Source organism: Python bivittatus, unplaced genomic scaffold, assembly GCF_059951505.1.
Source record: "Python bivittatus isolate LINGU-HERP-01145 unplaced genomic scaffold, Pbiv_v1 ctg000480_np1212, whole genome shotgun sequence".
Classification (NCBI taxonomy): Eukaryota; Metazoa; Chordata; class Lepidosauria; order Squamata; family Pythonidae; genus Python; species Python bivittatus.
In genome coordinates this window covers 36,190,461-36,204,544 of record NW_028277075.1, presented here as the reverse complement: position 1 = coordinate 36,204,544, position 14,084 = coordinate 36,190,461, and the positions used below count along the sequence as shown (strand labels likewise).

Sequence of the window (14,084 nt, the reverse complement as noted above, 5' to 3'; positions counted from 1 at the left end):
ACATGATGCCTCATTTAACGACCACCCTGCTTAATGATGAATTTTCCGGTCCCTATTGTGGTTGTTAAGTGGGGACTATCTGCAAGGCATTAACTTCCTTCCATGAAAACAATATGCATTCTAATATGCTGACGAGCCTTCTGAGGTAAAATTGTGGGGGTGGGGGGAATTTCCATGGACAGGACCTTCTTGGTTCTGTCACCATATCTCCTGTAGCAATTTGCCTAATTTATTCACCAGGGCAAACAAAGAAAGGTTTCACTGCCCTTTTCAGTTCCAACATAGGTAGGTAACCTGAAGCTCTGGGTGACCTGTGCTCCTAAGCCTCTTTTCAGTGGGTTTGAGTCCCATTCACTGGCACTGCTGAATTTCTGAAGCCCAACTGCCAAAGCCACATTGTAAACTCCAGAAGAGATCTAACACACTTAAAGAACATGGGAAAACATCAGAATCCCTTTTTCATAAAAGTAGAAAATCATATTTAATGCAGTCTCGCCCACATTATGTCATTGCCCTGTATACTGTGGCCCTTTGCTCTCCTTTCACCAACAAAAATTAAATGTGGTATTTGACACATCCCTGATGAGCTATTTGTTTGCTGATAAGTCATGCAATCAGTCTGACTAATTCACTGTTAGAATGATCATCTGCCTCAAATATAATTGCATCATTGGATGAGCATGGGGGGAGTATTAGGTTTGCTCAAAATGAATTTGAAAATTGGTGCCAGAAGGGATGGGACACCACTCTTTTGACAGGAGAGCTGATCTGTATCCAATGTACTGAATGGATTAGAGAATATATAAGGAAATACTGGACAATAAAGTTGCAGGAGGATGGTAGGGGGTGATGGAACAACCAGTATTGGATAAAGAAATTGAAGAAGCTATCGACAAATTAAAAGGGGGGAAATCCCCAGGAGTAGATGGATTGGGACCGGAATATTACAAAATATTTAAACATTTATTGATACCCAAACTAAAGATACTATATAATAGAGTAATAGAAGGAGACAAGATCCCATTATCATGGGAACAATTGTTAATTGTACTAATTCCAAAGATGGATAAAGATTTAACAGATCCGGGATCAAATAGACCAATTTTGTTAATAAATCAGGATGCTAAAATATTGACAGCAATAATGGTGATAAGAATGAATACTTTTCTCTTTAGATATATTAATAAGGATCAATGTGGTTTTACAGCAGGAAGGCAGATATCAAATTTAACTGGACGAGTGTTGAACATAATAAATATAATAAAAACAGACTGAAAGCAGGTCTAATAGCTTTGGACATATTTAAGGCCTTTGATGGTGTGGAATGGCCAGCTCTAAAGATAATAATAGAAACCTGTGGATTTGGGGAAAGAGTTCAACGAATGATAAATTAATTATACTGACGAAATACTGCAACAGTTGTGGCGAACAATGAAAGGACAGATCAAATTTCACTAGCCCGAGGTACGAGGCAAGGTTGTCCCCTTTCCATGATTCTAGTTCGTTATAGACATTTTAGCCAATGTCATTAAAGGGGATGAAAGCATTAAAGGGATTGGGAACAACAGCAACAACAACAAAAAGTAACTTCTCATCCTATACTTTAATAAACAGATCACAAAGTTACCTACTTTTCTTTTAAAAAGGATGCATATAAATCTGCCCAAAGGTTTTTTAAACATAAGCTCTGCTCTGTGCATGTGCTCTATCATCAACGTTATAGTGAGCATTAGGTTTTAACAATGGAATGAGCCACTGTGGGTAGTAAACCAAAATGCTTCATATAAGATGCTAAGCTAATTCCAAAATTCCATAGTCAGTGTGGTGTAGTGATTAAGGGGGTGGTCCAAGGTCAGGGAGAATCATTCATTCAAGTGCATCAATCATGGATTGGCCAGGCATTTTTTCTCTAAGCTTAGCTTTAACTCTCACAGGGTGCTGTTGTAGGGACAAACACGTATGCTACATTGAGCTCCAGCAGGAAAGGCAGGATAGAAATCTAACAAATAAATAAATAATAAATTTGGATTTAGTATTAATAATAATTTATTAAACATATACACTGCCCGACGCCCAGCTTAAGTGCTATGTTGTGTTACAATCTGTGAACCCAGTTAATTCCCACCCCCATTTCCCACCGTACCTATACAACAGAATGCACTCCCAAGCAAGAAACATTCATTTACTATATCTTATTTGTGGCTTTACAAAGTGTAAGTCAAATTTCTAAGAACCTCCTGATTATTTCATGAGATTTCAGGTGGCATTTGGTACTTTTTAAATTGGAAATAACAGTGAGTCTACATGTAAATTTACCTGTTTTTTGGGGGGAGGGGGAGATTCCACAAAAACAGTAGCAGCTTGTAAGAATATTGCAAAAAATACTGATTTCAGTGGATTGGTCCTACCTCTTCTTGAATCTATAAGCATTTCCCTATTTTGTTCTTCCTTGTTTACTCCCTGCCCACACAGCTAAACAAAGCTTAACTTGTTCGTCAAAAATTATATACGCCTATGCAATCATGTGGGCTTAACTTCACTAAGAAGAATGGAAACTGTGTTTTTTGTTTCTAGTTTACTAGATCTTGGAAATGCTTGTAATTTACTTTGGACTTAAAATAGAAGTAATAATTATGTCAATGTTTTATCTGAGTACCTGATTATTGATGTCAGCAACATTCTTCCATGTTTTCCATTTCATGTACTTGATGGAAACATTTTGTTCTGCACCTGCAGCTCAATCTTTTTAAGCCTAATAAATATTCTTAAATGTTTCTTCAAATTCTCAGAGTAATATGGCTGGAGTTCACAAAAAACCTGAGGCCCTCAAAACCTCAAGTATTGGTTTGTATCTCAAGTTTGATTTTGACCTGCAGCAGTTTTCTGTAGAAACATCTGCATAGATGGTACTTATGGGTTTGCTAAAGGGCAAATGATTATGTGTTTGAAACTGTAAAATAATAATATATTGAGGTTAGTGTCAATAAAGGTTCAACTATATAATAATATACTATTCACTCCATGGATCTTACAAAAAAATAATCTTATAGCAGCCTTAAAGTACTGAGGAAGTTTCACTTAACTGGCAGTAAGAATTACTGTTGCCAAATTAGTATCATTCTTTCCTTTCCTTTTTTCCTTTCAAACACAATTCAACACACTCCTCACAAAGGTCTAGGAAGTGAGCCAGATGATGCATTAACCTCAGTCCCAGGTTATTGCAGAGGCTTTGGTTTCTGGGAGAGGGTGACTGGAGAAAAGTTTTGAAGATTCTGGACAAAACATCAAGATGCCCCTTCCATTGTTTTATATTATAGCAAATTTAAATCACAAAATACTCACATTTTAGTTGATCAGCCAAAACTTCACTCTTGCTCTACTGATATCCTAAAATAACACTTTATTATTTTTGTTTACATATAGAAACTCCGTAAATTATGAATAATTCTGTTAGTGAATTGTCTTTACAAAAAAAAAAACCTTTGAAAATAACGAGAATCCTGGTTTCTAGCACACAATGCACTTCAGACATTCCATACAAAACACAGTGCTTTTTACCCCACTCCCCATGGGACACTTAATATGCCCTGTCAGTGCACAAGAAAATTATGGAAAACTGGCTTGAGTATGCTTCCCATAAACTTACCCAGCTGTTCTCAATCTACTTGCCAGAAAATATGAAGAACAAGTAACTGAAATATTTAGGTTTTTTTCAACATAAACTATGATAGGCAAGAAGTTTTAAAAACTCAGTTACTCAGAACTTTGTGACATTTTAGCTGATCCCCATAAAACAGTCTTCTCTAACCTGAAGACTGGACTGGAAATTCAACTCCCATAATCCTTGCTCCAATGAACAAAGGCAATACTAACAAAATAACTATGAGAAACATCATGCTGCGTAGTGAAGACAAATGGAAAATTGTGAATTGGAATGTAGCCAGAGTAAGTGGTAAACAGCATGCTTTAACAAATGAAATGAAAAAGGGAGGGAGGGAGGGAGGGAGGGAGGGAGGGAGGGAGGGAAGGAAGGAAGGAAGGAAGGAAGGAAGGAAGGAAGGAAGAAAGAAAGAAAGAAAGAAAGAAAGAAAGAAAGAAAGAAAGAAAGAAAGAAAGAAAGAAGAAAAAACAGGTTGTTTCAGATGTGGTAAATCTGAATGAAGGTGGTCAGGTCTGAATGAAATGGTTAGATCTTATGAAGTTGATGAATGCATGTAGGGAACTGAAGGTGTAGGCTTAATTATACATGAAAGGACTAAAATATATGTCATAAAGTTGGAATAAGTGTCATCTAGATTATAGTGGGTGTGTATGAAAGTAGTACTTCAAAGATTAGTCATAGCTGGAGGTAAGAACTCCATGGACTCCAGTGGTAAGAACAGAACCAGAAGTGAGTTTTGGGAAAAAATGTCTAATATTCTCCAACTGGATTGGAATTCGATTCCCATAATCCTTAAACCAGAGAGACAGAACAGAAAAATTGGTGGACTATTGAAAGATCCAAGAATGAATGAGTATGGGGACTGGGGACTGTTTACAAAAAAGGTGTATTTGTTAAGCATAAACCTATTCATATGCAATAAAATAAAGAAATGAACAGAATTTTTAAATAAAAAAGCATGATTGATTTCATTTTTTATTATGAGACATTGAAATAATTAGTGAAGGTGGATGAGAGGTTCTGAATGTGAAACAGACCAATATTTGGTGTTGGATCTTGGAGAGAAAATGGACGTGGATTAAGTAACCAACTAAGTCACCATTATGAAATACGGTGAGATGATTTGATCATATAGAGAGAATTAATGAGGATCAAATAGCAAAACAAATATAGGAAGAAAGAGTCAATGGGACAAAAGGAAGAGAAGAATGAGAAAGATTTGGTTGGATGAAACTGAGAAGTTCCTCAAAAAGAGGCTAGTGAGAAGTTTAAAGAACAAAGCCAACATCTAAAGTGGTGTATTGTGGTATGAAGGGTGGTGAAAGGTGGTATAGCATATTATAAATCTAGCTATATTTCCTTTTCTTATCTCATGTCTTAATTTGTCTTTTTATTTTTTTACTCATTTTCTGCATTTTGCATAATGTTGCTTGTAAGGGAGTAATATGACGGCTATATATGTAAGTGCCTTACCCACTGCTGAGCTGAAGTGCTCTTCCCTAATTCCTGAGTCAGCAGAAAACTACTGCACATGAAATTTGCTGTTCTCCAGTGCCAAACTCTATCCTGCCCGAATTACCTGTTTCAGGCAACTGATTTTCCTCCAAGTTAATGGATGACAAAGGCCACTCCTCCCCTGGGATTTTGAAGGTCATCACAGCATCATTTGGCTGCCATTGCTATGTCACTATGTTAGTAATGAAAACAAGCTTTATTTCACTGGTATGGTGGGATGAAGCTATAATTCACTAATGAGGAAATGGCCAAAGTAGAATGGATTTTACAAATTTTGAGGTTCCCTTTGGATGGTGATGGGTTAAGCTGGTAAATACTATTATAATACAGTTTACACTTGTCTCACTCCTGGGCTGAGGACAAGATGAAGACAACATCATGGGACATGGCCTAAAAATGTTGCCAGGTATGTTTATATGATCTTTAGATGCAAATAGGGAAAGCATCTTAAAGTTTTGCTTGTGGTCTTGAGGTGTGTGGGATACAAATAGGAAGCAAATATCATGTGAACTTCTGGAACTGGCTTATTAAAGTGAAGGTGTGGTTATTTATGCTTATTAAAAATAAAAAGAATGCTTTTCAGTCAGTTGAAATGTTTTTAACTAATCAGTTTATCTAACTTTCCTATGACATACCTATAAAAGATGGGCTGCTACAGATACTCCTTTTCTTACACTACTGTAACAAATTACCTGAATCCCTTTTCCCAAGAAACTTGCTATTCTTCTGCACAATGACCATAAACAATTGTAAGCACCATCCATGTGGATGCAGCAAAACAAAACCGCGATGGAGTGACATGACTGAGCCCAAACAAACTGATGCCCACCTTCCTACCTTCGACAGTGCTTAAGCTTTGCTTTCTCAGAGACCTGGGAAACCACATTATCCTTCTCTTTCATAAATGTTGTATGCTTAAATACATGGTCACTGTTCTTGCTTGCCATCAGGGGTAACATCCGTCGGTAGAAGGGGGTGGGTGCGATATAGATTAGAGATGGGGGGGAGGATATACCCCCTCCCAACTGGTCCAGGGTTAAAACCACATGTCCAGTCGAGCGCAGCTCTTAGGTCCAAAAGCAGATTGCTGTCCCTGCAGCTTCATCAAAGTTGTTCAAATTAGCGTTTAAAGTTGGGAATCCCATCACGCAGCTTCCGGGCGGATCTGCCGCCTATAGTTCGGCGCGATTGCCTCTGAAGCCGCGTTTCTGGCTGCGGGGAGAGCACCCCAATCTTTTCTCCTCTCCCTGCCTCCTGCGAGGCGGGTGTCGCTCCGCTTTCTCCCAGTCTTCGCTCGGAAACCCCTCCCGCGGGTGGGGATGATGCAGAAGAAGCACGTCCTCCTGCCTTTTCACGCGCCCTCCTCTTCCTCCGACTCTGCAATGGGCGATCGCGGGGGTTGTCCCTGTTACTTTATTATTATTGTTGTTGCTTGCTTGCTTTTTTTTAAAGAGAGCTGTAGAGACCTCAGGCGGAAGGGAAGCAGCCTCATCGCCTTTAAATGGCATTGCTTGTCATCTGAGCATGCTCCTAAGTGGGCCAGCGAGGGGTATAAAAGGGCTGGGACGCAACGCGGAGCTCTCAGGCAAGGAGCAGACGCAACTCGGCGGGAGCGTAGGGAGCCTCGGGCGCGCTGGGCTCCCCTTCGGCGGAGACGTTAAAAAGAGGCGGCCGGCTCCTCGGCGCTTTCCCGCGCAATTTCGCTCCTTCCCGGGGAGGATACTCAAGCGGCACGGAGCGAAGCCAGGGTCACCGCAGTGGCAGCGCCCACAGCCGGCAGGTGCCAAGCGCGACCGGGAGTTTCTTGCCTCGACCCTGCGTGGAAGGGGAAGTTCGAAGAAGCAGGATGGCCGCCGCCGCCGCCGCCCCCAAACCGGCCGAGCTGATGGGCATCTGCTCGAGCTACCAGGCGGTGATGCCGCACTTCATGTGCATCACCGAAGAGTTCCCTCAGCCGATCCGGCCCGCCAAGCTGGCCAAGGGCAAGCTGCGCAGACCCCGCCAGTCCCGCTTCAAGACGCAGCCGGTGACCTTCGACGAGATCCAAGAGGTGGAGGAGGAGGGGGTCTCCCCCATGGAGGAGGAGAAAGCCAAGAAGTCTTTCCTGCAGTCCCTCGAGTGCCTCCGCCGCAGCACCCAGAACCTCAGCTTGCAGAAGGAGAAGAAGCTGAGCAGTTGCAGTCGCCTGAGGAACAGCCTGGACTCCAGCGACTCCGACTCTGCCCTCTGAAGACGGACCTGCGCCTTGGCTGGGCTCGGGCGCGCCTCACCCGCCGGAGGGGAGAAGCGGGTGCGCTGTCTGGACTGTACCCGCCCCACCGCACCCCCGGCGCTGTGCTTCACAATGAAGTTGGCGGAGGAACTCTGTGGAGGGCTATCTTAAAGGGGGGGAAAAAGGAACGGTTTCTGAAAAGACTTGGTGACAAATAACGTTTATTCGGCTTTCCCTCCTCCAATAAATAGCCGTTGGGCGCTCCAGTCTATTTTGTATCATAAATCCAAATCTTGCAGGGACTTGACAGGATGGAATTCCATTCTCCCCCCATTTATTATTTTCCTTCTTTTCTTTATCGATAATAAGATCCAGTATGAATGTGCTAGATTCTGAGAGCAGTCTGCAAGTGAGGTCAATATTTTGTTTGGGGAAAATGCTTGTATGTTTCTATCTTGGCTGTTTGGTTTTCTTTTTCTTTACAAAATGAAGAAAATGTTAAAAATTGCACATCTTTTTCTAAACATTGAGGGGGGAAATGAAGTTTTATGAATGCAATCAGCTGCTGGACTTTATATTTATTTTTGCATTTAAACTCTAGACTGCATTAATTTAATATGTTTCTACCTGAATGTCTGTAATTATTTCCACAAAAGAGAAATAAAGCTGATATATTTGCACAATGCACTTAGACTGGTTGATGTTCACAGTGTTGCTTGATGGTTTTTAATCCTATGGAGAGGTATTGCGTGGAAATAGTGATCTGGAGTGGAAGCAGGGCGAGGTAGAGTTTTGTCATAAAGAAACAGTTGCTATATACATTAATCTAAATTACTAATTTTTGTATTTACATATCAGTTGATTACCTGTTCCATCAACTCTAAGCTATTGTGTTTCTAAATCTAAACACTTTACAATTTCTGTAGTGGAAGGCTTTGGATATTTTAATAGCTTTTTTCAGAATTGTCTCTTAAGGCTTGGCTTATTTTTTTTCTCTCTTCTGGCCATCAAATGGTTTGTCAAGTTTCAGAGTGGATGTAGTGATACTGTTTATTATGCAAGGCACACCAGAATTTGGATGAGAAGTCAGCAATATTTTACAGGGAGGGCATTACCTTCACATCCCTTCAAAAGCAAAATACTTACACTTATCTTTTTCCTTTCCCCCTACTACAGTTTTCTAGTTTTCAGTTTAAACTACAGTATTTTGTACCATGTTCAGATGTGAAGTACTGTTGCTAGTTTCTGATAAGCATCAGAATACTAATACTGTAAGCTTTTTTTGCTTATGTATTATTTCCTCTGCCACATGAACATCCCTTGCCTTAATTTTTATCAACAGTATTATTCTACTTTATTCTGCCAGATTTGAATATCTAATTCCAAGAGGTATTCCAGTTGGGAAAATTTCTGGAAAGGCCTTTGCCAGCCTGGATGCCTGCTGGAATTCCTTTTCAAAGGGCGTGACTGAATACTTGTAGGGATTGATTAATTCTAATGTCAGGGCAGATTTTGCTGGGAACAGATATGCATATTAAAAATAAGAGGTGCTGAAGAGTATAGTGTTGGTTCAGAAACTGCAAAACCAAAGGCACTAAGACTAGAACACCAAATGCAGCAAATTTGGGTTGGCTATACCATGCTTCTGCCCCAGTGTCCCTGTACAGAAGGACAAACAGGCAGTATTGAAAAGCACCACCAAAACAGTATTTGGACTACAGTTGCGCCAAATGTATTTTTTCCAATGGGGGAAATTTTTTAAACAGAAGAATTCTATTGATGTAACATAAAAGAGAATGAGACAGGAAAATACTACTTTTCGTGATAAATATTAAAAACCTTCAATATCCAGAGAAAAGGTTTATTTAAGAGACCATGCCAGACTGGAAGCTACTAGTCCAAGCTGAAATGGAACAGTCTTATGCCTAAGTTCTTTTAAATTATTTAGCAGTTATCTAGTTAGCAGACTTTCCCCATAATTTGTACTGTAGGAAACCCGTAGAGGTTTTCTGTTTACTTATTTTATTGGCTTGGAGATTCACGATTGCTCTTTTAGCCACAATTTATATACAGTAATATAACTGCAGCTGGGTAATGATTACTTACATTCACAACACAGGATGGGTTTGAAATACTTCTACCCTAGTGCTTCAAGAAACCTTTGCAGGTTTATCTATTTTATTTATTTACTTATTTATTTATACATCACATTTATATAGCTGCCCATCTCACACAAAGCAAATCTGGGCAGGTTTACCCATCTGAAAGTATAAATGGAACTTTTATAAAAAGTTGAGCTGGGAATTATCTCAGTTTGTATAATCATAATCCTCAGCTTTCCAGTCTGCTCTGTATGCTGGCATTGCCTGCATCCTTTTCACTACTATTGTAGATTATTCTTGCCTTAAATGCCATCATGAACTGATTAGAAAAGGCTGCACTCTGTCAGGGAGCTGATAGGAACACAGTAGACATCCTGTACAGAAACAGAAATTACATTTGCTTCAAAGTTCCATACATTCATGTTGGGAATCTAGTCAGAAATGATAGACAATTTCAACTCATAAAATAACATAACCTATTCCACTAAATTGTTTTTATTTTATTTAAATAAAACACTTTTTCCTCAGAGAAGGGCTACATCGTCCTTCTAGTAAAAAACAATGCAGCTAGGCTGGTTTACATTTTTTTGGAACATACTATGTACTATTCTATTTTGGACTTCATATAGAAGATTGCATGGATGCAACACTGTTGAACATTTCCAATGACATGTAAATCCTTTGTCCATAGGCCAGAGAACGTAGCCACTGGTGAAATATATTGGGAAATGGTAGTTCTACATCTGGAGGGTTACATATTTCTAATGCTTGGTTTAAGTATCAACAATACATGTGAGGATTTTTAATTACATTTGAGACTTAACCTAAAAGAGAGAATTGAACTGATTTATGCAGACATAAAAGTCCCAGCAAGCTCCATTTCACAATATTGCTAGAAATTACTGATTCTTAAATGTGAAATAATATCTAAAATGTAACTTGCAAATGTCGATCTGCAACCAAGCTGCTTAGTAATAAGCATGTAATTGTATCCAGTTGCTTTCATTTTCTGTATTCTCTCTATGCACTTCCCTTCCAAAGAGTTCAGTTGAGTGGTTAAAAGGAGCCATTTTTAATATAATTATTTAAATACTGTCTACATTGTATTGTTAGGGTATATTATTCAGAGATGATTCTAGTAATATAAAGCACTCTGTTTCAGTAATAAGATGCCAGTGCTAGAAGCCAATTAAGTAGCTAAACCACAAATCTGTACTACCAACCAGCTGAGATCTGATTTGGCAGAAATGTCAAATATAAAAAGTAGCAGAAAACTTTAGACTGTTGGGGAAAGTCCCCAACAGCAGATCACAAGATGACTAGATCACTGCTCAGGCATAATCTAAACTGGAGTGTGCTGCAATGGAAGTTCTGGTTGAGCCTCACCTACATCACTGATTCCATTTAAGTGATATTAGTTTCCTTGCAGGGTTTGCATACTCAGCACAAATGTCAAAAGCAGAGAGTCCACGTACAGTATATGTGGCCATATGCCCATTGGCATCTGTCTTGCAGCCATTTGTACTAAATGATACAGAGATTCAGAGCCTTTACATGGAGAATATGCTGCTGTAGAACAGAGGACTTATGTGGTGGGCATTCTGGAGTCAAATCCTAGAACAGTTTTTTTTTTTAAAGTATAAGCAAAGGGAAGAACAGAAAAGACCTGAAATCGATGTGTGAAAATAGGGTAGTCTTGCTTCAATGAGCTGCAACAGGGTTCTACACAATAGGGAGAAATCTTGAAATATGAAAAGGACAGCCGTTGGCTGGGAAGAAAGTAATCTGCTTTACAAAAAGTGTGCACGAATCCAATCTTCATTTAATTTGTGAGTATAGCCAATATGAAAAATAAGTTAGAAAGATACAATTTGGCTTTGGTGGAAGAATTTAATGGAACATTCCATACAAAATTAGGGAGGAAATTTGGCCCGTGCTTAGATAGAAACTGCCACTTTCTCAGCCAACCTATTGTCCCAAATTTTATACAGAGTTTTTGTGACAGAAATTATACAGATTACACAAACATCATTTCATGTTATTTCTCTCCATGTTGTGGTTTTGCTAATACATTTTTAAAAAATTATTTAAAAAATTCTAATTATTCCATCATTATACCTGCATTCACTAGCATACTATCCAGGATTTAAGGGGGGGGGGGCTTGGTTTTTTTATTTTTTTTCTCCTGAGAGGAAAAAAATATTTTTTTTCATAATAATTTCTTCTTATTAATTTGATAATAAATTAAAACAAATAGGAGCCCTCTTGAGGGCCTGGATAGAGGTCCCATATCCTTGAACTCAAATGTGAAATCTTTGATCCTCTAAAAAAAAATTACAACTGATACTTAAGATCAACCCTTATTGAAGAAAAGACAGCATTGTTTCAGCAGAGTAATTCCAAACTGCAGAATGGGCATTTGTTTGTTTGTTTGTTGGGCCTGAAATGTCAGTAAGCAGATTAAGAAAGAGTTCTGGATTCATGGTGGATGATGCAATGAATGTGTCAATCCAATGGGCAGCTGTAAAAAAAAGGAGGCAAATTCCATATTGGGAATCATTAGGAAAAGAACACAAGATAACTATCAAGATTAGAATCTTAGAATGGCAACAAGTCATGATGGTGTCAACAGCCATAGGTAGAAGTTGCTAAGAAACCTAGATTTGGAAGCCCTGCTATAATTATTTCTGCTTGGGGCTTCTCTAGGGCAGCTGGTTTTTAATTCTGAGAACACAGCAGTGGACTTGGTGGCCTTAGGCCTGATCAACACATCACTTCTTATTTGCTTACAAATTGCCATTTTTACAACTGTGATTATAGCATCTTAGAACATCATCTAACCATTGCTATGGTGATAGAAAGTTGGTCTTCGTTAGTAATATATCATCACAGTGATGGTTGGGTAACACTATAAAAGGCTATTATTCAGAATAAATCCATTCTGGAAATGGCCAATATCTCCTGTTTCAAGACTATTGCTATTTTCTGATACTTAAAATATTTATATATTATTGCTGAAGGAATTCTTTAGGAATTCCTTAGCTAGCTAGGCCAATGTCATTTGAAGTGTTGCTTAACTACAGGTTTACAGATGATGGCAACTATGTGGGTAAAGGTAGCATATATAAGCTGTAGAAACCTAGGTATAGAAACTCTAATGCTTTGCTGCCATCTACTGGTTCTCCATATTTTTGCAAATCAGAAATGGTATGGTAACTTTGATTGATCCCCCAAAAGCGAATCATGACTAGTCTTTCCTGCTTAGTAGTAGTGTGGGAGACCACTAGGGGAGCCCAGGATTCTAAGCTAGACAGAGATAGTAGAAAATTATTCCAGAAGAAAAAGCAGTGACAAACCACTTCTATGCTACTGCCAAAAAACCCTATATGGATGCAACAATGAAATCACCAGAAGTCAACTCAAGGGAGCCTTCATCCTGGACATCTATTAAATAGTGCCTGTGGTATCACCTATGACCCAGTGCCATTATTCTCCACCAGTAAGCTGGATCTATTGCTGAGAAAGAACTGATATGGGGATTTTTGAATTCCTGAATTGAATGCAGGCCAGCTTTTCTGAGTTCACATGCTGGTTACCCAACTATTTTTAAAGGAAAATGGAACAGGCCACCTACCCTCCTTTTGTATCTATTGCTTTCATAGGAATATCCTTCAAAGACTAAAATACAGAAGATACACATACAGATAATCTAGACAAACTTTTATAGCTGAATGATAGGATGAATCAGGAGACATAAGGAGATGATCTTTCTGGTGCTTATTACTATAATTTGTACATATTTAAAAACACAGTGATTTATTTGCCTTTTCCTTCTCCTCTGCAAGCCCAAATAAGTTAAGCTGGATGCTGAATGCAAGGAAAGTAAGATTTGCCTTAGTAATTTATGGCTTCTCACCCCAACAACAACAACAAAAATGTGCATGGAAGAGGCTGAAGTTATTTGTTGAGATTTAGCTGAAGTGGATGTTTTCTTTCAGTGATGTTAAGCCTTGTTCATACTTAAGTGAGAATGAAAACAGATGGGAGAGAAAAACAGAGATGAGTATAGCACATTTTCATAATGTCTGTGGGGTTACTGAAGGAAAGCAACTCAAACATAGTATATGTTTATCGCTGTTGATCTTGGGTCCTTCCAATTATACTGCTGAAAATGTCATGAGGCTCTAAGCATTTGTCATCATCCTATGCTGCTTAGCAGTTCTGAGAACTTCGGCAGTCTCCCAACACTTCTAGAGGTTGCCAGACTAGGAAAGGCAGGTCCAGCACCACCATTTCTCAGCTGAAACTCTTAAAGCATGCAAAATAAGAAAGCACCATTCCTTAAATCAGTGTTGTCCAAACTTGGCTGCTTTAAGATGAGTGGACTTCAACTCCCAGAATTCCCCAGCCAGCATGGCTGGCTGGGGAATTCTGGGAATTGAAGTCCACTCACCTTAAAGCGGCCAAGTTTGGACAACACTGCCTTAAATCCTTAAAAGATAAACAACTGGCTAGGTGGTTCTGCTGCTTTATTTTAAATAGCCTTGTTACTCTTATCAGGGGTAATTAGCAGCAACTTTACCTCCTTTTCCAT

General features: G+C 39.1%; 1 protein-coding gene across 1 annotated transcript; it reads left to right on the top strand.

Annotated features, from left to right (window-relative positions):
* The first annotated feature begins 6,650 nt into the window (after positions 1 to 6,650).
* Positions 6,651 to 8,073, top strand: CUNH11orf96 (chromosome unknown C11orf96 homolog). Its single transcript, XM_025174206.2, has one exon. It carries the CDS (start codon positions 7,023 to 7,025, stop codon positions 7,404 to 7,406), a length of 384 nt encoding a protein of 127 aa, XP_025029974.1. The 5' UTR covers positions 6,651 to 7,022; the 3' UTR covers positions 7,407 to 8,073.
* Positions 8,074 to 14,084: the final 6,011 nt, after the last annotated feature.